The sequence below is a fragment of the Lutra lutra genome, chromosome 5 (genome assembly GCF_902655055.1).
Source record: "Lutra lutra chromosome 5, mLutLut1.2, whole genome shotgun sequence".
In the NCBI taxonomy this organism is placed as follows: Eukaryota; Metazoa; Chordata; class Mammalia; order Carnivora; family Mustelidae; genus Lutra; species Lutra lutra.
This window is the reverse complement of record NC_062282.1, coordinates 102721471-102747676: the sequence shown is the minus strand read 5'-3', so window position 1 is coordinate 102747676 and position 26206 is coordinate 102721471. Positions and strand designations below refer to the sequence as shown.

General features: G+C 38.9%; 1 protein-coding gene across 1 annotated transcript in view; it reads right to left on the bottom strand.

The window, feature by feature from the left end:
• HMGCR (3-hydroxy-3-methylglutaryl-CoA reductase) overlaps positions 1–24621 on the bottom strand; it is a 28292-nt gene extending 3671 nt beyond the window's left edge. Inside the window, exons 1-16 of the mRNA XM_047730050.1 lie at positions 24499–24621; positions 18558–18745; positions 18000–18111; positions 17631–17718; positions 16221–16305; positions 15208–15313; positions 12331–12437; positions 12110–12226; positions 11426–11586; positions 11065–11312; positions 10700–10878; positions 9477–9671; positions 8337–8495; positions 8042–8199; positions 6813–6918; positions 64–234 (exon numbers count right to left, since the gene is read on the bottom strand). Coding sequence (XP_047586006.1) covers positions 64–234; positions 6813–6918; positions 8042–8199; positions 8337–8495; positions 9477–9671; positions 10700–10878; positions 11065–11312; positions 11426–11586; positions 12110–12226; positions 12331–12437; positions 15208–15313; positions 16221–16305; positions 17631–17718; positions 18000–18111; positions 18558–18722 — 2157 coding nt within the window. The 5' untranslated portion in view covers positions 18723–18745; positions 24499–24621. The remainder of the gene's footprint in view (positions 1–63; positions 235–6812; positions 6919–8041; positions 8200–8336; positions 8496–9476; positions 9672–10699; positions 10879–11064; positions 11313–11425; positions 11587–12109; positions 12227–12330; positions 12438–15207; positions 15314–16220; positions 16306–17630; positions 17719–17999; positions 18112–18557; positions 18746–24498) is intronic.
• Positions 24622–26206: the final 1585 nt, after the last annotated feature.

The following is a 26206-nucleotide window of genomic DNA, read 5'->3' as shown; positions in this document are numbered from 1 at the left end:
ATAGTAATAAAAGTAACAATAATATTGCTATTATATATACAAATAATAAAAATAATCACTCACTTCTCTGACAACCTTGGCTGGAATGACAGCTTCACAAACCACAGACTTTCCTCTTCCCTCTATCCAATTTATAGCAGCAGGTTTCTTGTCAGTACAGTAGTTACCGCTAACTGCTAGAATCTGCATTTCAGGGAAATACTCATGAAGTTTTGAAAGTGCCTTCTCTGTGCCCTGTCAAGAACACAGCAAAATTAAAATGCACAGCTATTTACAGATCAGAGGCTTTATTTGTATATAATAATACTAACAAGTACAGTGCTATTTACAGATCAGAGGCTTTATTTATATATAATAATACTAACAAGTACAGAAACTATAATATTTCTAAATACAATAAATAAAAAAACAGCTTCATTAGCCATCGCATGATAAACTTCTCAGTCAGTATAGACTCCTACTGTTTCTTTGTTTCTTTCTAGGAGTGAAAATAAAGTTCTTTGTAGTCACTGATGAACAGGGATGTAAATGAGAACATAATGAGAATATTAAAATGGAAGAAGATATTTGCAAATGACTTATCAGATAAAGGGCTACTATTCATAATTTATAAACAATTTACCAAACTCAACACCCCAAAAACCAAAAAAGCCAATCAGGAAATGGGCAGAAGACATGAACAGACATTTCTGCAAAGAAGACATCCAAATGGCCAACAGACACATGAAAAAATGCTCAACATCATATGGCATCAGGGAAATACAAATGAAAACCATAATGAGATACCACCTCACACCAGTAAAAATGGCTAAAATGAACCACTCAGGAAACGACAGATGTTGAGGAGGATGCTGTGCAAGGGGAACCCTCCCACACTGTTGACAGGAATGCAAGCTGGTACAGACACTCTGGGAAACAGTACGGAGGTTCTTCAAAAAGTTGAAAACAGAGCTACCCTAGGACCCAGCAATCGCCTTACTGGGTATTTACCCTAAAGATACAAATGTAGTGATCTGAAGGGGCACGTGCACACGAATGTTTATAGCAGCAATGTCCAAAACAGCCAAACTATGGAAAGAGCCCAGATGTTCATCAACAGATGAATGGATAAAGATGTGATACACACACACACACACACACACACACACACAATGGAATATTACTATATATATATAGAGTGTGTAAGTGTGTATATATAATGGAATATTACTCAGCCATCAAAAAGAATGAAATCTTGTCATTTGCAACAAAATGGATAGAATGGGGTGGGGGTGTTTTGCTAAGCGAGGTAAGTCAATCAGAAAAAAAAGACAAATGCCCTATGATTTCACTCATATGTGGAGTTTGAGAAACAAAACAGATGAACATAGGGTCGAGAAGGAAAAATGAAATAAGATGAAAACAGAGAGGGAGACAAACCGTAAGAGATACTGAACTCCAGGAAACAAACTGAAGGGTGGGTGAGGAGGCGGGGATAATTGAGTGATGGGCATTAAGGAGGGCATTTGATGTAATGAGAGCACTAGGTGGTATATACAACTGATGAATCACTAAATTTTACCCCTGAAACTAATAATACAGTATATGTTAACTAAACTGAATTTAAATTAAAAAAGTTTTAAATAAAACTTAATTTAAAAATGAATTTAAAAATACTCAGTGAGAGTATAATACTCATAATCATGTCACTGGGAGTAACTCAACCCACAAATGACATGTAATAAATTACCTCTTCTAGTTATTCAAGTGTTACCCAAAAGCCCAAATTACCGAGTCAGTAAAGAGAAGTCAGACATTACAGTAAGTCCTACTGTAAATGAAAGTCATTGGGATCAACCTTACAAAAATGTAAACAAGACTTCCAATTAAGTGAAATTAATTCAATTAACTCATACCTCAATACCCGAAGACATACTTACTTGCAATTTAAAAAAATGTGTTTTACTTGTGGTTAAAACACATGTGACATAGAACTTACCACCTTTACTATTTTTAAGTGTACAGGTTAGTGTTAAGTACATAATTCACACTGTGGTACAGCTCATCTCCAGAACTCTGTTCATCTTACAAAACTGAAACTCCAAACCCATTAAACAGCAACTCCCTATTTCCTTTTTCCTCAGCCCCTGGTAATCACCCTTCCACTTCCTGCCTCTACAAATGAATTTAACTGATCTAGGTTAAGTGTGAATTTGCAAAGTATTTGTCTTTTTTGTTAACCAGATTATTTAACTTAGCAAGTGATCCTCACGGTTTATTTAGCATATGTGCAAATTTCCTATTTTTTTAGGGTTTTATAATATCCCATTATATGTACATACCACATTTTATATATTGATTCATCTGTCCAGGAACACCTGGGGTTGCTTCTGCCTTTAGACTATTGTGAATAATGCTGCCACAAACATGGATATACAAAAAAAAGTCTCTGAACCCTCTTTTGAGTTCTTTTGGGTAAATACCCAGAAATGAAATTGCTGGATCATAATTCTCTTTTTAATTTTTTGAGGAACTACTGTAGTATTTCTTTTTAAATAACTTTTAAGGGGCACATGGGTGGCTCAGTCTTTAAGCGTCTGCCTTCGGCTCGGGTCAGGATCCCAGGGTCCTGGGATTGAGCCCCACATTTGGCTCCTTGCTTGGTGGGAAACCTGCTTCTCCCTCTCCCACGCCCCCTGCTTGTGTTCCTGCTCTCACTATCTCTGTCAAATAAATAAATCTTAAAAAATAATAAAAATAATAAAAAATAAACAACTTTTAAAACCTACATATTTAGTCACTATCCTCTTTCTCTTTCAGAGCAGTCCTCATATACAGGTAAACCACAAAATAAATTTTGCTAACTGAATTGACTTTAACACATTTCTGAATATGTTAATATTCACATTTGTGAATATTTGTTTTTGTTTTTGTTTTTTTTTAAGATTTTATTTATTTGACAGAGACCACAAGGAGGCAGAGAGAGAGGAGGAAGCAGGCTCCTTGCCGAGCAGAGAGCCCCATGTGGGGCTCGATCCCAGGACCTGGAGATCATGACCTGAGCCAAAGGCAGTGGTCTAACCCACTAAGCCACCCAGGCGCCCCTCACATTTGTGAATATTTGTAATAATAAATATCAGTAGAATAAAATGTAAGCCACATACCATCTTCTTATAAGGAAATAATTAAAATAAATGGATTATACACATGAACTTGGCCTCTTACATACAAGTCTCTAAAAGATGTGAGCTTTCAAGGCTTTTAGGACTAAGTTAAGAAGCACTAACCCCAAGATTCTTCCCAGCTCTTCTGAGTAGACCCAGAACATGTATAATACCAAATCGAAATTAAACATATCAAATACAAATACTAGTCAGGAAATGCCTGATGACACTAACAATGTGAGAGAAGAAAGAGAAATTAAGCAATCAAATCCATTTACAATAGCACCAAAAACCATAATATACCTAGGAATAAACCTAACCAAAGAGGTAAAGGATCTATACTCCAGAAACTACGGAATACGTATGAAAGAAATTGAGGAAGACACAAAGAGATGGAAAAACATTCCATGCTCATTGACTGGAAGAATAAACACTGTGAAAATGTCTATGCTGCCCAGAGCAATCTAAGCTTTCAATGCAATCCCTATCAAAATACCGTCAACATTTTTCACAGAGCTAGAACAAACAATCCTAAAATTTGTATGGAACCAGAAAAGAACCTGAATCATCAGGGGATTTTGAAAAAGAAAACCAAAGCTGGTGGCATCACAATTCCGGACTTCAAGCTATATTACAAAGCTGTGATTATCAAGACAGCATGGTACTGGCACAGAAACAGACACATAGATCAGTGGAACAGAATAGAGACCCCAGAAATGGACCCTCAACTCTATAATCAACTAATCTTCGATAAAGCAGGAAAGAATATCCAATGGAAAAAAGGCAGTCTCTTCAATAAATGGTGCCGGGAAAACTGGACAGAAGAATATACAGAAGAATGAAACTGGACCATTCTCTTATACCACACATAAACATAAACTCAAGGGGCGCCTGGGTGGCTCAGTGGGTTAAAGCCTCTGCCTTCGGCTCAGGTCATGATCCCAGGGTCCTGGGAACGAGCCCCGCATCAGGCTCTCTGCTCAGTGGGGAGCCTGCTTCCTCCTCTCTCTCTGCCTGCCTCTCTGCCTACTTGTGATCTCTGTCTAATAAATAAATAAACAAAATCTTTAAAAAAAAAACAAAACCATAAACTCAAAATGGATGAAAGACCTCAATGTGAGACAGGAATCCATCAAAATCCTAGAAGAAAACATAGGCAGTAACCTCTTTCAACATTGAAAGATGCTGGCGAGGATGCAGAGAAAGGGGAACCCTCCTACACTGTTGGTGGGAATGCAAGCTGGTGCAACCACTCTGGAAAACAGCATGGAGGTTCCTCAAAATGTTGAAAATAGAACTACCCTATGACCCAGCAATTGCACTGCTGGGTATTTATCCTAAAGATACAAACGTAATGATCCGAAGGGGCACGTGCACCCGAATGTTTATAGCAGCAATGTCTACAATAGCCAAACTATGGAAAGAACCTAGATGTCCATCAACAGACGAATGGATAAAGAAGATGTGGTATATATACACAATGGAATACTATGCAGCCATCAAAAGAAATGAAATCTTGCCATTTGCGGCGACGTGGATGGAACTAGAGGGTATCATGCTTAGAGAAATAAGTCAATCGGAGAAAGACAACTATCATATGATCTCCCTGATATGAGGGAGAGGAGATGCAACATGGGGGGTTAAGGGGGTAGAAGAATAAATGTAACAAGGGGCGCCTGGGTGGCTCAGTGGGTTAAGCCGCTGCCTTCGGCTCAGGTCATGATCTCGGGGTCCTGGGATCGAGCCCCGCATCGGGCTCTCTGCTCAGCAGGGAGCCTGCTTCCTCCTCTCTCTCTGCCTGCCTCTCTGCCTGCTTGTGCTCTCTCTCTGTCAAAATAAATAAATAAAAAATCTTTAAAAAAAAAAAAAAAGAATAAATGTAACAAGATGGGATTGGGAGGGAGACAAACCATAAGTGACTCTTAATCTCACAAAACAAACTGAGGGTTGATGGGGGGAGGGGGGTTGGGAGAGGGGAGGTGGGGTTATGGATATTGGGGAGGGTATGTGCTATGATGAGTGCTGTGAAGTGTGTAAACCTGGCGATTCGCAGACCTGTACCCCTGGGGATAAAAATATATGTTTATAAAAAATAAAATTAAAAATCAACTCAAAAAAAAAAAAAAAAAGATTCTCTCTCTCCCTTTTCCCCTGCCCCTCCCTCTCACTCACACTCTTCCTCTCTCTCTAATAAATAAATAAATAAAATCTTTTTCAAAAAAAGAAAAAAAAAATCCTAGAAGAAAACATAGGCAGTAACCTCTTTCAACATTGGCCACAGCGACCTCTTTCAAGACACATCACTAAAGGCAAGGGAAACAAAAGCAAAAATGAACTTTAGGGACTCATCAAGATAAAAAGCTTTTGCACAGCAAAGGAAGCAGTCAACAAAACTAGGCAGCAACCCATGGAATGGGATAAGATATTTGCAAATGACATTACAGATAAAGGGCTGGTATCCAAGATTTATAAAGAACTTCTCAAACTTAACACCTGAAAAACAAATAATCCAGTCAGTAAATGGGCAGAAGACATGAACAGTCACTTCTCCAAAGAAGACATACGAATGGCTAATAGACACATGAAAAAATGTCCAACATCACTAGCCATCAGGGAAATACAAATCAAAACCACGAGAGAAACCACCTTACACCAGCTAGAATGACACAAATTAACAAGACAGGAAACAACAAGTGTTGGCAAGGATGCGGAGAAAGGGGAACCCTCTCACACTGTTGGTGAATGCAAATTGGTGCAGCCACTCTGGAAAACAGTCTGGAGGTTCCTCAAGATGTTAAAAATAGAGATACCCTACAACCCAGCAATTGCACTACTAGGTATTTATCTCAAAGATACAAATGTAGTGAAAAGAAAGGGCACCTGCACCCCAATGTTCCTAGCAGCAATGTCCACAATAGCCAAAATGTGGAAGGAGTTGAGATACCCTTCAACAGATGACTGGATAAAGATGTGGTTCATATATATGACGGAATATTCCTCAGCCATCAGAAAGGATGAATACCTACTATTTGCATCGACATAGATGGAACTGGAGGGGTTTATGCTAAGTAAAATAAAAATAAGTCAAGCAGAAAGACAATTATATGGTTTCATTCATATGTGGAACATAAGGAATAGTGCGAAGGACCACAGGAAGGTAGGGAAAACTGAATGGGAAGAAGTCAGACAGGGAGACAAACTAAGACTCTGGACTCTGGGAATCAAACTGAGGATTAGAGGAGTAGGGGTGGTAAAAGGATGGGTAACCAGGTGATGGGTAGTAAGGAGGGCACTGGGTGTTATATGCAACTAATGTATCGTTGAACACATCAAAAAACTAATGATGTATGATATGCTGGCTAACTGAACAAATATTAATTAATTAATTAAAAGTAAAATATAAACCCTCTTCAGGACCCTAAAAAAAAGTCTGATGAGTCATATGAATCAGTATTTAGCTTTCAATAAAAATCTTCCACTCAATCCTTTGTGTGTGTGTGTGTGTGTGTGTGTGTGTGTGTGTGTGTGTGTATACATACAGGAAACAAAATTTAAAAATATAGGACATAAACAGCAAGTCTGCTCCCCACTCTTACCTCCTTAACACCTAGTTCCCCTCCCCTGGGATAATCAGTCTTGTAAGTTTTAATACAGGCTATCCAGGCTCACCTTTGAAATCATGTTCATCCCCATGGCATCACCTGACCTGGACTGAAAACGAATATAAAGATTGCGACCAGCCATAGTCATTTGAAGTTTCTGCAGACGTGCAAACCTGTAAACAAAGCAAAGATTTTTTTATTTTGTTATTTTTTTGAGAAGACAGAACTTCCCTTAAAAATCTAGTTCAGTTGAGGGCGCCTGGGTGGCTCAGTTGGTTAAGCAACTGCCTTCAGCTCAGGTCCCAGCTCAGGTCAGAATCCCAGGACCGAGTCGCACATCGGGCTCCCAGCTCCATTGGGAATCTGCTTCTCCCTCTGACCTTCTCCCCTCTCATGCTCTCTCTCACTGTCTCTCTCTCAAATAAATAAATAAAATCTTAAAAGAAAAAATTCTAGTTCAGTTGATTTATCTTACACATAAGAGAACGCTCATGGAAATTACTTATTAAATGTATTTTCTTCTTTAACTAAATGATATGTTAGAACACTAATTCAACCATCTCATTCTTACATGCCACAAGAGAGGGCTGCTATAGACATCATCACAGACAGACTTTAAAAGTCCAAAAAAATAAATAAACAAAATAAAATGGAGCTATCGATGGGGCACCTGGGTAGTTCAGTCATTGAAGTGTCCATCCCTTGATTTCGGTTTGGGTCATGATCTCAGGGTCCAGGGATGGAGCCCCACATTGGGCTCCGTGCACTGTGGAGCCTGCTTGAGATTCTCTCTCCCCTTCTCACTCTGACCCACCCCCCACTCATATATACATTGTCTCTCTAAAAAAATAAAATGGGGCTATTTTTTGTACTGATTATGCTTCTTTATAATTTTCCGGATTCAAAGTAAACCTACTACTATACAAATATTTCTACCCTGCTTAGAAAATCTTTCTTTCAGGCCATTCCTCCCTAGGGCAATTCTAAGTCAACACTCTTCTAGGACAAAGTAACAGCCTAATCAAATTGAGTCTTATAAAATCAACACACAAACTTACTAGCGCACGCTGTTTTTTTCTATTTACTCCTATGGAGGTATTCATTTGGATCAACATTATGCCCCCGCCCACATCCCCCAAACCAAGCATAAATATTACTCATTTTGACTAAATGGACTTCGAGGTAATGTTTAGTTATATCACCTGAAGCAGGTAGTATGTTAACAGTTACATTTAGTGATCACAGAAGTTGACAGTGGCTCTGAAATAATATAAATGCATATAAACCTCCCCATACCTGCTGGTGCTATCAAAAGCCTCCTTTATCACTGTGAATCCTTCAGGTGTCTCAAGCCAGGCCTTCACTTCCGCAGAGTCACAAGCACGGGGAAGACGCACCACGGGGCCTCGAGTCATCCCATCTGCGAGGATTCGACTGCTGGCACCTCCACCAAGCTACACAGAGGATGTTACAAAAGCATATGTTAATCCTGCAAACACTTCTGCCTGTCCCTGATAGTCCCCAAATCTATTCTCCTCGCCTGGCCTCAGAGCCCATCTTAAAATAGGCAAATATATAAAAGGAAACTTACACCTATTGCTCTGCAGCCTCTATTAGTACTGGCCACAAGACACCCTTCTGTTGTTGCCATTGGAACCTGAAATTCCTTTCCATCCAAGCACAGAGGTCCTGCCACTCCAACAGGGATGGGCATATATCCAATAACATTCTCACAACAGGCTCCCATCACCTACAAGGTAAAGTCAGGCAGCAAGTGAAAATCTGTATCGCAAATACACAGCCCTTGTCATTAATAATTTTCTTCAAACTTAAACCTTTAGTGCATTTGTCAACAAAATCTTCTACTTATTTTTTTTTAAAGATTTTATTTATTTGGATGGAGGGCACGCATGAGCCAGGGAGGGCCAGCGGGTGAGAGAATTTCAAGCAGAGTCCCTGCTGAGCTAGGAGGCCAGCACAGGGCTTGATCTCATGACTCTGAGATTACCACCTGAGATGAAACCACGAGTTGGGACACCCAACCAAGCCACCCAGGCGCCCCTTTCATATACTCTCTAGAAGTATTTAAAAAGTATTAGGACGCCTGGGTGGTTTGGTCAGTTAAGCATCTACATTCGGCTTGGGTCATGATCCCAGGGTCCTGGGACTGAGCCCCACAGGCTCTCCACTCATTGGAGAGTTTGCTTCTCCCTCTCCCTCTGCCCTTTGCCCCTTCATGCTTGCTCACATTCTCTCTCTCTCTCTGTCAAATACATCTTTTTGGGGGCGCCTGGGTGGTTCAGTCGGTTAGGGGTCTGTCTTTGACTCAAGTCACAGTCCCAGGGTCCTGGGATCAACTTCCACATCAGGCTCTTTGCTCAGCAGGGAGCCTGTTTCTCCCTCTGCCTGCTGCTCTCCCTGCTTGTATGCTTTCTCACTCTCTCACTCTCTCCAACAAATAAATAAATAAATGCCAAAAAAAAAAAAAGGTATTTAAAAGTACTAAAATCACTAAGTAATGACTATAAACAACAGGAAAAATATCTTTAATTTTTAGGACCTATAATCATAAGCAGAATACGAAATTACAGTAAAAGCATTTTTAAAAAAATGTTTTAAAATACTATGTACATATAAAAGACTAGTCAAGAAAAACACTAAAAAGCTGAAGAATAAAGCTACAAGAATAAAACTTCAAAGCAAACTTTCCCAAACCAAGAAAACAACATACCAAGGAGTAATTATAGTTCCTATATGGTAGATACTGGAGAGAAGAAGGCTCTGGAAGTTTTCGGGAAAGTAACTGTCGGCGAATGGATACACCTCGTTCATGAGTTTCCATCAGAGTTTCCAATTTGTAAGCTGGGATATGCTTAGCATTGACTAATTGGATGATCTCAGCATCACTAAGGAATTTTGCACCTTTCTAAAGAAATGAAAAAAAATTGGGAGGAATTGGTGGGAAAGCGATGACAAAAACTTGAAGAAGTGCATTTCATATTCTTTATAACAAATAAGGCATTTAAAACAATGCTCTCAGAAGAAGAGAACCCAAAGAACTTTAGCGTTCTAAAGGAGATTATGTGAGTGGAAATAAGAATATCAAAATGAAAGCAAATTCTTTATAAAAATGACACTAAACAAATGTAAAACCAAAACACCAAATTTTACAAGTGAAATTTATAGAAAAAAAATTCATAATTAAGATTCTGATGCCCACCCTCTAAATTTCATTAACTCCGTATATAGAAAGACAGTTCAAATATCAGTACACATATTAATAGGAACGAGGGAAAGTGAAAGAAAAACAAACCTGATGTTACTCTCACTCATGTGCACATAAATTAAGAATGAACCAGATTAAGCAGATAGAGATGGAACACAATATTCACACTAAAGCATGAATGGACCCATATGGTCATGTAGGCAGAACACCCATTCACATGTCAGAAAGGAAAACAAACTTCCTCTTGAGCACCAAGCTTACTTTCAAAACAAATCAAGAACAAAAAAAAAAAACTTCCTTCAGTCTTTGAAGTTCATTTTTGAGTTCAACCTTTACTAGGCCCTAAGATTCAAGAGAATAAAGTAGTGGCTTATCTCTCTGGCAAACACTAATAAAGTACAAAGAGCATTGACCTTGAGTCAGTAAATCTTGAATTCTGGATACCAGCTTTTCCATTTCCTAAATGTATTACTTTGGGAAATACTTAAGCCTCCTGGAGCCCCAGCTTTCTCTTTCTTATCTGAAAAATGGAGATAATTCCAACAATCTCACAAGGTTGCAGGGAATAAATAAATAAGGCTACTACCTGTAAACCACAGAACACAGTGCCCAAAACTTAGTAGGTTCTCAGGACCATAATTTTCTTCCTTCCTTCCTCTAATTAAAAAAAAAAAAAAAAAGCTCCTTTTCTTAAGATACTAACCTTAAGTTAATTTTATTTTCCTCACCTCTGCATTCCCAAGTATCTGTAGACATTCTTCATTAGGCCGAGGCTCCACGGGGAGTTCAATTTCAGGTTCTGGTGTCTCTAGTTCCAGCGAAGTATCAAGTAAGGAGGAGTTACCAACCACAAAAGTAGCTCTGTTTGGAGTGTCAGTTTCTGCCACTAAGGGTTTTATGACCTCAACTGTTCAAGAGAACAAAAGAAATCTCACAACTGTGAAAATAAGTTTTCGTTCCCCCCACCACACCCTGGAGACCTCAAGCCCAGTCCCAGGAGACGGTGGGAAGGATGTGAACATAAGTTTTAAAATGAACTCAACTTGACAAATCAGTAGTGGAAGAATAGAAAATAAAGAGAACAAGAAATCACCTTTTCTTTCTCTGTTTATTCTTATCTCCTCCTCAGCTGTATGGACTTTCTGGCTATTTCTGACCAGTATAGGTTCACGTCTACAACAATCATCTGGGACTTTTTTGGGAGTCACTACAGGAGATGTGATAGGGTTTTTTAATGAGAGTGTAGATTCTGTCTCAGCTTGTTCAAAGAAGATGTACTTGACAGCCAGAAGGAGAGCTAAACTTAGGGTAATAACTTGTTCAATATCCATGCTGATCATTCTAAATAAAAGAAAGCAAATTAAAATGTTATCACTCAGGCACAAAAAAGGCACAAACTAACTTTTAGTAATACAGAGTGCTATGATTAATACACAATAAAGTAGGTAACTTACTTAGAGAGATAAAACTGCCAGAGGGAAACACTTGGTTCAATTCTCTTTGACACATTTTCATCCAATCCTAAAGAAACCTTAGAATTTTCTGCCGTACTGTTTTGAGGAGAAGGATCAGCTATCCAGCGACTATGGGCGTGAACAAGAACCAAGCCTAGAGACTGAAATAAAATGTTATAAATTATGTATCCTCTGCATATCAATGGCACCTCAACTTCTCATCCTTAACATCTGGATAACCAGATACTATCTCCCACAGCCTCCCCTCAGCATGAAAAGAAAGCCCCATGCTTGTTCTGTGACTAAAGCAGTGGCCCACTGAACTACTAAAAACATGCAAAACAACAGGTTTTCAAAGAGTAAAGAACAGGTTCTCAAAGAGAGGTAAAGTGGAGGAACTTGAAAAATCTGTTTAGGGGAGAGAGATGAAGAGCCTCAAAGAAATGAGAAACAAGAAAAAAAAAAAAGGAAGAGGAACATCAGTGAAAGATGTAATTATAGTAAATTATATAGTTTACTTATTAATTAATTAAATATAATAAATTAGTAAATATAGTGAATCAGTGAAAGAAGTAATTATACAGTAATTGTAGAAAGATAACAGGAAGGAGAGAAAAAAGTCAAAAAGCAGAATATGACACTGGAACTAAAGATACTAAAAGGAGAAGAAAACTATGTAATTACCATAATCATCTTAACTCTCTGAGTAACGGGATTTGGTTTATTTTCTTCCTCTTCTAAAACTCGAGCAAAATGGCTCAGTTGCCAAATTGGACGACCCTCCCGGCTTTCCCGAGAAAGCTACAAAGAAAACCAGTGTTACATCAGAAGCTACTGATTTTATTTATGTGAACGGACGTGATGAGAAACATTACTCCTTCTAATGCCGTAAGAACTGCTCTTACCTCTAAGACCAAGGAAACGCAAGCTGGGAAAAAAGTCATGAACACAAAGTAGTTGGCAAGAACGGACATGCAGCCGAAGCAGCACATAATTTCAAGTTGACGCACCCCTGGTCAGAGAAAAATTAAATGTATAATTAGTAAAGTACATGTATTTTTGATAGAGCATACATCACAGGGACTTCTCCTTTAAGCAGATGAATACAAGAAAATATGAGTAGATTAAGCTCTTTACTATTTACTGGAAGAAGAAAGAGGAACTCCGAGGTGATGCCAGCCTTAGAGCACAGCAGCGATATTTCCCTCAAGGAAGGAGAACTTGTCTTCTCCCATGTCTCAAATCTATCACAATGCCAGGCACAGTTGCTGCACTTAAATACACATCTGATAATCTCCTTTTGGGAAATGGTACTACTCTGTTTTGAAATAAGAACAACAAGGCCAGGCTACACTAATGTGCAAACCTCAACAGTTAGGACCCAATTCCACTCTTTACCAGAAAAGCAATTCACCTGTGGACCAAAGACTTTTTATTAAAGTAAAACCTACTACCAGCTATGCCATTCCTGATACAGTACCATAATGAAGACTTTATGTGTACTACTAGACTCTAATCTCAACAGAACTTCTACTGAATCTATTTATGTTCTTATAATTTTGGTTAATTTCATTGATCTGTTTGAGAAATTAAATAATGTGCAAAGGCAATTCAAGATCCAAAATTAACAAACATTCCACTACAAAATGTTAAAGGTATCACTTGGTAATCTTCTCAAATAGAAGGTAACAGAATTTTAGAACTGAAAAAGACCTTTGATTACCAAATCCTATTCCTTCAACATTACAAATAAACTTGAATATAAAACAAATTTCTGATTCACTCATATTAAATATAAAAATGTTTTGAAATGTAAATAAGAAGTTATTCCCTCCTCTTACAAAACTGCTAACTAGAATACAAGAAACTCAAGAGTATATTTTATTTTTGAATTATTATAGATCATTTGATGAAATAATAGAATAAAAACATACATTGTATTTTTCTTCAAATTCTATAGCACTGTGTCAACTATACTTCAAAAAAAAATCTACAGCAATTACTCTCAAAGGTGGACATTCAATATACAGCTATAACAGCAAAAGCATTATGAACAACCTATGCTTTAGATAGTAGCCAAATGTAATCTTTTCAAACCTGAGACCACAGAAGCAATACCTGATCAATGCTTTACAACCTAGTTATCAGCTGTTTCCCTCTGCACAACAGGACTACTATTACTGCCATATGCTCTGTAGGCATTCTTCCTCACTCCATCCCAGAAGAGTCTCTCTGGGCCACTCTGCTACTACGCAGAGACACTTCCAAGAAGTTAAGGCTTTTTTCTTTTTTAGTGGTTTTCCAAAGGGTTACTTCTTCTTTAACAGGTGTTAAATCTGTCCTTTTTCTACCCTAAGCCAAATCCCTAATTATAGCATTTCTGTATAGCTATATCCATGTCTCCCAACTGGCTTTTCCAACTATAAATCTCATCATGTCCTTTGTCTACTTCTCTGACCCAGCATGCCAAAATCCATCATCCTACTCTCCACACCAGTTTCAAATGAATAATCCTTGGTTTCATGGCCTACTACCATCTCCTGGCTAATCTTCTTCACCTTCCTACATACTCTTTTATTTGAATAAAATCACACAGGTATGTCTTCACCCAATAAAAAACATTTTTCTTGACTGTGGCAGTGACTTAATAACTATATCTTTGTCAAAACTCAAAACTATATCTCAAAAGTCGACTTTAAGCGGGGCGCCTGGGTGGCTCAGTGGGTTAAAGCCTCTGCCTTCGACTCAGGTCATGATCTCAGGGTCCTGGAATCGAGCTCCGCATCGGGCTCTCAGCTCAGCGGGGAGCCTGCTTCCCCCTCTCTCTCTGCCTGCTGCTGTGCCTACTTGAGATCTCTCTGTGTCAAATAAACAAAATCTTAAAAAAAAAAAAAATAGATTTTTAAGGAATGTTCATTTTTTTAAATAAATATTTTATTTATTTATTTGTCAAAGACAGAGACAGCGTACAAGCAGGAGCAGTGGCAGGCAGAGGGAGAAGCCGGACTTGATCCCAGAATGCTAGGATCATGACCTGAGCTGAAGGAAGACACTTAAGCTAAAACACTTCAGCGACTAAGCCACTCAGGCCTCCCAAGGAATAGACTAGAACTGTAGTTACAAAAAGTAGACTCCCTAAGAAAGCCATAAAATCTAGTCTTAATTATTAGGAGACCTTAACAACAGCATGATATATTCATTCTGGCAAATTTCCATGCCAGGCCACAATTTTTGTCCTATATAATGGAGTCCTATGTTTGATATTTAAGATCTAACTCTCTATTATCCAATTAAGGATTAAGAAACATGTGTTGAGACTAATACTAGATACTCACTAAGATGTCCTGCATACCGTCTGATTAAATGTTCCCAACCAGCCTATTAGGTGGACCTAATTTAGATCTGGCCCATTTCTGACTCTTCACTGTCTCCTACATGACAATTAAACACAAGGAACCAAATCACTAATTTAGCCTGGGCAAAAGCAGGAGCTGGAACGGGCTTTCCAAACATAAACACTAAAAACTCTCAAAAGAGTGATCATAGAAAGAGAAGGTGTCATGGCATTAGTGAAAAAAAACGGTAACGTATTACTAAGTTTTCACTAAAGGAGACAGACATAAGGTCAGATAAACCCACATACTCATTCAATTAAAATCTTTTAAGAGTAATGTCACACTTTCAAAGTCAGAATTTAAGAATAACCAATGCAATCAGAGATGTTCTTTTTTTCCCTTCATCTACAAACTCACTTTAAAATATATTAAAAACTGCTTACAAACCTGACATGGTACCAACTCCAATCACTAGACATTCTACAAGAGCATCAAGGGTGAACGTGGGACCTAAAATTGCCATTCCACGAGCGATGTTTTCCCGCACTTCATCCTAAAACACAGACCAAACGTATCAATGTCGGTAAGGTACAAAACAACTTTCAAAAACGTTGGAGAGTATGCCAAGGCCTCTACTAAAATCTAGTTTGCTATATCAACAGTAAAAGAGACAATGTAATATCACTAACAGGCATTCCAGATGCAAAGAATTAAGAAAAAGGTCATGTACAGTTGCTTTCCCTTTCACTGAGTGAGATGCTACTTGGCAAGATTCCTCTGAGGTGGTGCATGAATCCTGCCATTTAAATGCTACATAATGAAATACCATAACGTTTTATATTTGGCTATCACTTACAGTTCTTAGTTGCAATTTTTTTGAGACCTTATTAATACTATGAAACCTAAAACCTATTTTTGTCAACATGCTCAAATGGTCAGGATACTCATCAAATACATAATCAAGGCAGAATTATGTGTTATTTTATATTCAGGTATTCTGATGCAAGACTATTAAAAATGTTAATTTATTTAAGGTGACTATTGAGCACCAACATAAAACTTTAGATGGAAAATAATGCTAGGGTTAATGCTAAAGTTTTAGAAATAAATCTACCCGGAGACTATCTTCCATTATATCCTATCCTGTTCTCTTGATAGATTTCAGTAGGTAGACACTCTTACTTATCCAAAAGTCTTACTACCTAAATTTCTAAAACCTTCAAATAGGAAAATGGGGAAGAATTCCAAATCCCAGAACCTATGGAATTAAGTTGTTAGGTAAATGGGACAGTTCCTGGGGCACCAAGAAAAACTAGTCTTAAGCCTTGACAATTAAACTTAAAACTGTGGGCAATTCCTGATTCTTGAACTATGAAGAAACTATTAATGCTTCCTATTAATGTAAATAAACTGAAAGAAAGTAATACTAGTAACATTCATGTCTTTAAAATAATACTTACTTGTGAGTTGGAACTGAGGGCAAACTTTGCTAGAGCACTTGCTCTAGAAAGGTCAATCAAAAGTAGGAAAAAGGGCAAAGCTTCACTGGGAAAAAAAAAAAATCAAGATGATCAGGTATATTGAACAGGAAAAAACCTGGCTTAAAAATGCTTACCACAATAAAACACCTGCCTCATACACTGTATGATTCTTTAGTATGTATACCTTTTTGCAGCCCGAAGGTACACCCTATACTCACTCCCTTTTGACATTCTCAAAGCTAAACATATGCACTGCTCAAAATATTTATAATGTTAAAAATGTAAGTGTATTAACACAGAAATACTTTTTGATTATTTTATAGCAAAATATCATCCTAAGTAAAAAATTTATCCTTGAATTAACATGGGGAAAAAAGTGAAATAGATATAATTTTTTAACATTAATCACTATTTGTGGAAGGATAAACTGAACAAGCTCTCTGGAGAGACAGTTGGCAATAATAGCACTCAAAAGCTCCCAAAACTTACACAGGCACTGTCTCAATCCTAGGAATATATCCTAAGAATGAATATGAACACAAGGTAAGCCATAGAGACATTCGTCACAGTGCTTTTAATACAGGAAATTAGGGCGCCTGGGTGGCTCAGTGGGTTAAAGCCTCTGCCTTTGGCTCAGGTCATGGTCCCAGGGTCCTGGGATGGAGTCCCGCATCGGGCTCTCTGCTCTGCGGGGAGCCTGCTTCCTCCTCTCTCTCTCTGCCTGCCTCTCTACCTACTTGTGATCTCTCTCTCTCTCAAATAAATAAATAAAATCTTAAAAAAAAAATAGAGGAAATTAAATAACCTAACAATCCAATCCTAGAGGATTAAGTAAATGAACTATAATATATTCACACAGGGGAATACTAGACAACCGATACAAGTAATTTAATTTAGCATTAAGGACATGCAAAGAGGGGCGCCTGGGTGGCTCAGTGGGTTAAGCCGCTGCCTTCGGCTCAGGTCATGATCTCAGAGTCCTGGGATCGAGCCCCGCATCGGGCTCTCTGCTCACAGGGAGCCTGCTTCCTCCTGTCTCTCTGCCTGCCTCTCTGCCTGCTTGTGATCTCTCTCTGTCAAATAAATAAATAAAATCTTAAAAAAAAAAAAAAGGGCATGCAAAGATGTTGATGAACTATTATCACGCATCAAAATATTATAAAGGCATAAAGAAGTTATATGATCTCAGAATTTTTAACTGTAAAAAACCGTAGGAAAGCATATACCAAAATGTTAACAGACAGTAACATTAGCTAAATGACAGCATGAAAATTTTCCCCATATTTCCTATAAACTTTTTAAAATGTATATATTAGAATATAACTGGGCGAAGAAGAGTTGTTAATTATATATTTTGGAAAAAAGTGTATTTATGTTTTAAATACTTACTTCAAGCCTGTCAATTCTTTATCTAAGAAATGAATGACAACTGTACTGAATACAAAACTTGAGAAAATTGTGAAGAGGCCAGCAATACCTAATTGACAAAATTCAAACAGAAAAAAATTACCCTTTATTACAAAAATAGTAACATACAGTCCCATGTAATATTCTGAAAGAAATATTATTTTCTCCAGATTATTAAGATCTCAAATATCAGAATGCTTCCTCTCAATAGGGCAACCACTAAATGCGTGCAGTGTACTTTAAGCAATATAACCATTTCCATATACATGATTTGAAAAAACAAAATTATGTATTTCCATAACAAATCAAAAATTTGATAGCACAAATAAGTTAAATGTATAAAATGATTACCCAAAATATATTTTGATCCAAGCTGACGTAAATTCTGGAACTGGAAGTAAATATACAGGATTGCTATGCATCGTGTTATTGTCAGAATTATAATGTCACTGCTTAACACATCCTATTGGAAGAGATAGAAAAAAATCTCAATAGCTTTACCTTTTAAAATAAGCAACTCAAAGTAAGAATTTTTATTTTGTATGCATCATCAGTTTGTATATTACCATGATAATATAAATATAGGCACAATACAAGTCAAAAATATTAAACATGCAAATCAAAAGTCAAGTCCAATTTTTAAACAATCCACTGTTTAAAGCCAATCATTTTTCAGTTAGTCATTTTTAAAGCTACTATTTTCTCTAGTAAAGTCAATTATACTCATTTTATGCAGAAAAGGAAAAAAGTTATTTCCAAACTATATAAGTAAATAAAAATTTGATTAAGTTCATGAATACTAAGTCAAAGATTTTACTTGCAACTTTTTTGATTATATGGTCACTAAGAGGAAATGCTCTTCAGAAACTGACAATGAAATTTAGACAATATCAAATAAATTTCACAAACCTCTTCAAATTTTGGACACTCATAATTCCAACCACAGATCTTATCATTACCAGTAAACATGTTCATGGACATCATACAGATGGTCAGTGTCACCGTCCCCACTATGACTTCCCAGGGATGGGAGGCCACAAAAAGGCCGTGCATTCGGAAAAGTCTTGACAACATTGTAGCTACAGAATTCTTGGATCCTAAAAGGAATATCAAGTGTGAACACTTAGTACACAGATCACTGTATTTTTAGGAAAAGATTTTAAGATTTTGCACTGTAAACCCTGCTATTGTAGGCACAGTGTCTTATACATATTTGACAGTGATCCTTATTAGTTCTGTAAAATAATTATAAAATCAAAATAAGAGGACTCTGATATTACTTTCTTATTCACAAAACTTGAATCCTCTGTTAGTCACTAGCAACCAACTTAAAAACTAGCTATTTCTTACAAGTTATATGAATTCAAGCATTTATGATGAAACTAAATAAATATCTCAGCCCACGATATTACCTGAGCGAGGGAGGAGAGCAATAAAACAGAAAAAAAAATAAGTGAGAAACAACTATTCACATTTGCTTTCTAATTACCCTGGCATAAAATGCCCATAAGCACCCTCTCCACATTCTGGTTACACAAAAGGCAAACAACATCTATTTGTTGAGTGTCCTCCTCAAAGGCAGCATATGGCATGTTACTAGCAAAATGATGTTTAATGAAACTTTCTACTCTTACTGTCACCAGAGAAGAAGTCTTTTCCAAATTTTACAGCTAATAAAATGCCACAACAGTACTGGAAGAAGAGGATGGCTGGCCAAAGTAGATGTCTATGACATTCAAAAATTCCCAACAGGGGCACTTGGGTGGCTCAGTAGGTTAAAGCCTCTGCCTTCGGCTCAGGTCATGATCCCAGGGTGCTAGGATCGAGCCTCGCATCGGGCTCTCTGCTTGGCAGGGAGCCTGCTTCCCTCTCTGCCTACTTGTGATCTCTGTCAAATAAATAAATAAAATCTTAAAAAAAAAAATTCCCAAGAGAACATACAGGTAATTTTAAAATTTGATCTTTAAAGAGAATCGCAACCAGATTCCCCACTGAGCATGGAGTCTGACACAGGGCTCAATCTCATGACCCTGAGGTTCACCACTTGAAGTGAAATCAAGCGTCAGATGCTTAACAAAATTAGCTACCCAGGCGCCCCTGGAGAACATACAGGTAATTTTGATCTAACAACTACCATGACTAAACCTCCCCATGTCTGTTGGCTAAATTACAATAATTTTTATATTCTCATTTTTTAAAAAATCTGATATAGTCACTGGTCTCTAGTATAGGAACTTGTAAGCCTTCTTAAACTAAAATTAATGCTCACAATAAAGCATATTTAACTGCCCAAAAAAAATCTATTTCAAACTAAGATTTAAAAAGTAAGGCTACGGGGTGCCTGGGTGGCTCAGTGGTTAAGCAGCTGCCTTCGGCTCAGGTCATGATCTTGGGGTCCTGGAATCGAGCCCCGCATCAGGCTCTCTGCTCTGCGGGGAGCCTGCTTCCTCCCCTCTCTCTGCCTGCCTCTCTTTCTGCTTGTGATCTCTCTCTCTCTGTCAAATAAATAAATAAAATCTTAAAAAATAAAAAAATAAAAATAAAAATAAAAAGGCTACTAAAGTAAGTCAATCAGAGAAAGACAATTATCATATGATCTCACTGATATAAAGAATTTGAGAAACAAGACAGAGGATCATGAGGGAAGGGAGGGAAAAATGAAACAAGATGAAACCTGAGAGGAAGACAAACCATAAGAGATTCTTAATCTCAGGAAACAATCAGAGAGTTGCTGGAGGTGAGGGGAAAGAGAGGGATAGGGTGGCTAGGTGATGGACCCTGAGGAGGGTATGTGCTTTGATGAGTGCTGTGAATTGTGTAAGACTGATGATTCACAGACCTGTACCCCTGCGGCAAGTAATACATTATAGGTTTAAAAAAAAAAAAAAAGTAAGATTACTGACTGACACACTAGCAAGAATTCAAATGAATCTCATGTTTGTGGTAATACTAAGAAAATGACTTATTTATTGAAGACAGAAAATTAAAAAGCAACAAATGAAGAAAAAGAAAGTTAATTACTCTATCTAAAAGGCTAAGGGAAAGAAAATAAAAGTAGCTTTTAGGAACCAAAGCAATTCCAGAACATCATCCCCCATCATGTCACAGGATGTTCTATTTCAGCTACACCAGGCCCCAACTGGACAGCTGGCTTTCCCACTGCAGGTGACAACCTTTCATTGGATCAATTCAATCATGAAATCAATTTTGTGAGTAAGAACAAACAGGGTTTAATAAAATAAAATAGAAAAAAATTTCTATAGGGCGCCTGGGTGGCTCAGTGGGTTAAAGCCTCTGCTGAGTAGAGAGCCTGCTTCCCTTCCTCTCTCTCTGCCTGCCTCTCTGCCTAATTGTGATCTCTGTCTGTCAAATAAATAAATAAAATCTTAAAAAAAAAAAGAAAGAAAAGAAAAAACTGCTGTAGGTAAGAATATAGTATAGGTAGATATTATTTCTTAAAACTTGATGTTTCATGAAACTCTTGTGTGTGTGTGTGTGTGTGTGTGTGTGTGTGTGTGTGTGTGTATAGTTCCAACATAACATGTATTACTTACTGTGGGTCTCAATTTTAAAAGTCACTAAGTTCTACAAATGTGGCATGCATCTGCCTGTGTTTATTCATGCTTTTTCAACCTTCCTCCCTGAGTCTTGTTCTTCATTTTATCCTCCAGAACCTTGCACCCACACACAGCAGCTGCTCAACAAATACCTGATTAATCAAAAATCTCATAAACTACAGGAGCATGTACTTTACTGACCCATCTTGAAATGGCCTAAAAATGACTTTTAGCCCAAAAGATATAAATATAACTGCCCACCTGCTAGCTAGCACACCACCCCTGCCCACCCTCGGTTAAGGCTGAATGTAGAGGATTCAGGAAATATATTAAAGGGTAATGGGGTAGGGAAGAGAGGTTACAGTCTATACACTGGTTTCAAAAATGGACAATAACAAAAATGGTTTCTATTAGATGAGCAAGGACTTGAGACTTAAAGCTTTGGAGAGTATTAATCATATCTTAGATTTGAATCCTACTTCATTATAACCAAAAGCCTCATAAGAGCCTAGATTTTCAAAAAAAAAAAAAAAAAGATCCTAGATTTTCAGGACAGTTTTCTATCACATAACATCCTTCTTATATTCAAAAACAAAAACAAAAACTCTATAAACCAGTCTAAAGGATCAACTAGCATCAATGTTCCAGAAAATGAATCAACTAAAAATACATGTCAACACTAGGTCAAAACGATTTCTCCCCACCAAAAACAAACAAACAAAACCTCTCAACTTAGGTTATTCCTTATTAAGTTGATGTATTCTTCATTATTATAAAGTTAGTTCAATTGTAATCTGAGCTGCTAGCAAGAAGGCACCCCAATATGATCACAAATTGATTTAGCATCATTAACCCAAAATTACCTATTAGACACATTATGTGATCCCTTTAAAAGATTTCATGGTAGCATTGTCAATTCTGGGACATTTCTTTCCTAGATATAAACTCATCTTTGCAACATTCAAGAAAAAATTACACATGATTCTGGGAACCAACCCCAAACACAGAGAAGCTCACCTATTTGGAAATACAAACTCGGTAAAAAAAACGTTCAAGGTGTGTCAAAAGTAACCATAACTGTACACCATCTCATTTCTCATGAGCACCCTGCCCATTTCCCTGTGATTATGCAAAGTACTTAAATGCCAAAGAATCCAGTCTTCCACCCTCATCAGCAGTTACAAGTGGCATTAGCAGGCTACAGGACAGCTCATGCAAATTCAATGGACACTATTTAGGCCAGGCTGCACTAAAAACACTTCACTTAAAAAAAAAAAAAAAAAAAGGCTAAATAGGCAGTGTATGCCTTGCTTATGCACAATGAAATATGCCACAAACATTTTCTTCAAAAGAAAAGATGACTTAAACTCAATGGACTCTTCAAACTCCTATCCAAGATGTTACAGAAACTACCTACCATAGCCAATTGCAGAAAAGGATGCTTTTGCATCCAACTCTATTTCCTCCCACCCTGCACTCCTCCTGCACTGTACATCCTTGCATATGATTATACACTACTTTACACAGCTCTCAAATTAATTGCTGTGTATATTTTGACTCTTTGAAGACAAGAACCACATCTTATATTGAATCATCCTTAGTTCCAACAGGATCTAGCATTCTGTTGCTCAACCTAGTATCCTAGGGGGAAAAAAAAATCTTGCACTGGACATCAGGAAACCTGGATTCCACCCCCCATTCTATTACACACTTGTAAGTCACATCTCTCTTTAGTCACTTACTAAGCTAGAGCTCCAAAGTTCTTTAACAAAGACAGGTATTAAGTGGAACCATATGAAACTGCTACTTCTGTAGGTTTAAAAAAAAAGTCAAATTTCAAATACCTGCAATTTCATATGGGTCAACCTAAATAGATATTGATAAACATGTAGTTATCCATCCATGGTTTAGAAAGTAGATCGTGTAAGAATAAAAGGAGCACAATCAAGCACATTACACACTTCATCGTGAAGACTCATGCCACACATGAGCCACATATGTTAATGATTAATCTTAGCAAACTTTTTTAACCTTCATGTTACTGAATGTCATTTGTCCTTACTACCAAGTTTATCACAAGCAAATTCTGGAAAGACACAACAAAGCAGGCCCTCAAAAACCAGTGGATCCCATTGTACACACCAGGCCTTTGCTACATTACCTCTAAATCAGAAAATGTCTTTCATTGCATGGACAGTAAAATATATTCATGAGCAAAAAATACATTCTCTGCATTAAGATACTGAAATCATGCATGATTATTTAGTACAGCCCAGAAACAAATGCTTTCTATGACTTTTCAGGACGAACCCTAAGGCGGCATGCCCTCAACCAAGCTATGAAATATTTCAGACGATCATTTAAGATGGAGTACATCCGCCTTCTCCTACGGCAGAAACCGACTGTTCTGTATTTGAACCCCCAAGGTACGTCTTTCCTAACCCAAACCAAATAGTTCCGGAAAACCTACAATGTTTGAACTCAATTACATCAGCACTAAAGAGACTAAAGCCCCTTAGAAAAAAAGAAAAATAAAGGGGGGCGGTGGTAGTAGTAGAAGAATACTTTAAGTCCTTGGGACTTGCCCAAGGACTTAAAAGTATCTTCTCAACTCGTCTCTCCTGGAAATAACCCGACACTTCTCTGCAGATCCACGGTTCTTCTTCACGGCTCTGTGTTAGTCAGCAGCATTTATGGAAATCTTCCCCATCACTTTAAAGAAAGGTGCTGACGAACAGCAGCGCCTGGGCGTGAACGCTGCACCTGATAGACCTCACCGCCTCTCCGCGAGCTGCGGGCCCAGCACATCACACACACGCATCCCCAGCATTTCTCGAGTCGAGGGGCTTCTGAGGTCATGCTATCTGGCACCCTTTCCGCCCGATGATCGCGACTGCCAGCCTACACGGACTACTTGGGACTTGGAGGGCGACCGCGGCTACCCTCGCCGGCCCACCTACGGTGACGACCGCAGCCAAGAAGAAGCCGGCCCACCGCCCGCCCCTCGGGCCCAGGCTGGCCGCCGGGCTCCCCCAGCATTGGTGCAGGCCGCCACTCGGCTGGCCGAGCCTCAGGACGTCTCTCCTTAGAGTCTCCGCGGGACCCGGCCGCCACACCCGCAAAGCCGCCACTGCAGCTCCCGCCAGGTCCGCAAGAGGGGCAGGCTGCCTCTTCAAAGCCAGGGCCAGGAGGAGCTCGAGAACTACCATCAAGCCGGCCCTAATTCCGCTCCCACCCACCACTGCCCCGCTCCCTCTGCCCCCGGCCTCCTTCGCTGCCACCGACCGCCTCACCTCCGGATCTCACTAGAGGCCACCGAACCTGGGCGCCGACGCTCCGCCTGTCTCCAGTCAACGGAGACGCGAAGCGGAAGGAACCTTCGACCTACGCACACTCGGTGCCGGCTGAACCTACGACCAATGAGAGAGGATCGTCCGATCGTCTAGCCAATCAGCTGGGTGCGGCTCGGCCTCATGGGGCTACGTCACGAACGGTCGCCTTAACAACCTCCCACAGCTCTCCCTGCTGCGGAGAACGGGCACCGCACCATCTCTCACCATGGCTCGGCCAACCAATAGCCAGGCGAGTCCCAGAACTAAGGTCTGCCTATTGGTCCAAGGGCCATGGGGGCGCCAGCATGGAAGCTGCTCGGGCGAAGGCGATAGGGGATCAGGCGGGTGGAGTGTCCTACAGGCCAGGACCTGACCTGTGACCATCCTGGCTGCGAGAGTACTATGAGAAGCACCAGTGGGAAGCAGGATTGTAGGGTGACGATAAACGCAGGGTCAGGTTGGGGGTAGAAAGCCCAGATACTTAATGGAGAGAGAGAGATGGAGAGAAGAGGTGAACCTGAAAAAAGTGAAGGTGGCAGCGAGGTGTAACCCAAATCTCAAAGCTGACCCATATTCAAAATCTAAAACGACACCTTCCTGAGACTTACCCATGCGTATAGACAGGTCCAGTCACTGGCGCCCCTCAGCACAGTGCTTCTGCGTGGAGCACTAGTCACACACAGCCGATTTTGAAATGTGCCTCTCCTGTGTCTTCATTCTCTCTGCCCTCCCCTCGCTGCAGGCCTTTATTATCTCTTAGACCAAATAGTGCAATAGCCTCTCGTATTAGGTCTCTCCCCTCGTAGGCACTTCCACCTTAGGATCTGATTGTTCCAGAGGCCTACCCCCTTGGAATGGCTCCTTTTCTCCTGGATTAAAGAACCTGGCACCACCAATATGTCCCCACCCCACATTTCTTATGTATCTCTCATTACTTACCTATATCAACCCTACATTTCAGCCAAGACTAACAGGTATTTTCTTCAGTCACAGTACCTTTTTACCTCTCTGCTAATGTTCTCCTTGTTTAATCCGGATATGCCTACCCATTTTAATTGTTTAAATTCTAACTACCCTTTCAGGACCATTTCATATGCCACCTCCTTTCTTGATTCCCTCAAATACATGTCATTCCTCCCTCCTTTGAACACTCATATTTCCATAATATTCTGCGACTTGTCTTTTATTATTATGTGGAAATTTCTTAAGAACAGGAATTATAGGGATGCCTGGGCGATTCATTCGGTTAGGTATCTACCTTTGGTGCAGGTCATGATCTTGGGGTCCTGGGATAGAGCCCCTGCTCAGCTGGGAACCTGTTTCTCCCTCTCTTCCTGCCGCTCCCCCTGCTTGTTCTCGCTCTCAAAAAAATAAATAAATAAATAAATAAATAAATCTTTAAAAGAACGGGAATTATAATCACTGAATTTTTAAAGTCCTATATTTTGAAACACGGTCCGTGGGACGTACTATAAACTTAGTAGGAGTTTTAGTAAACAACCATCTTGCTAAATTTTCATAATCCTCATAAAAACAGATGTTATCTCCACTAACCTAAAAAAAGTTAAGCAACTTGCTATAGATCACTTGATAATAATTAGGAAAACTGATATTTGAGCCCACATCTAAAGCTTATGCTGATTCTTCTATATTTCACTGCTTTAGTATA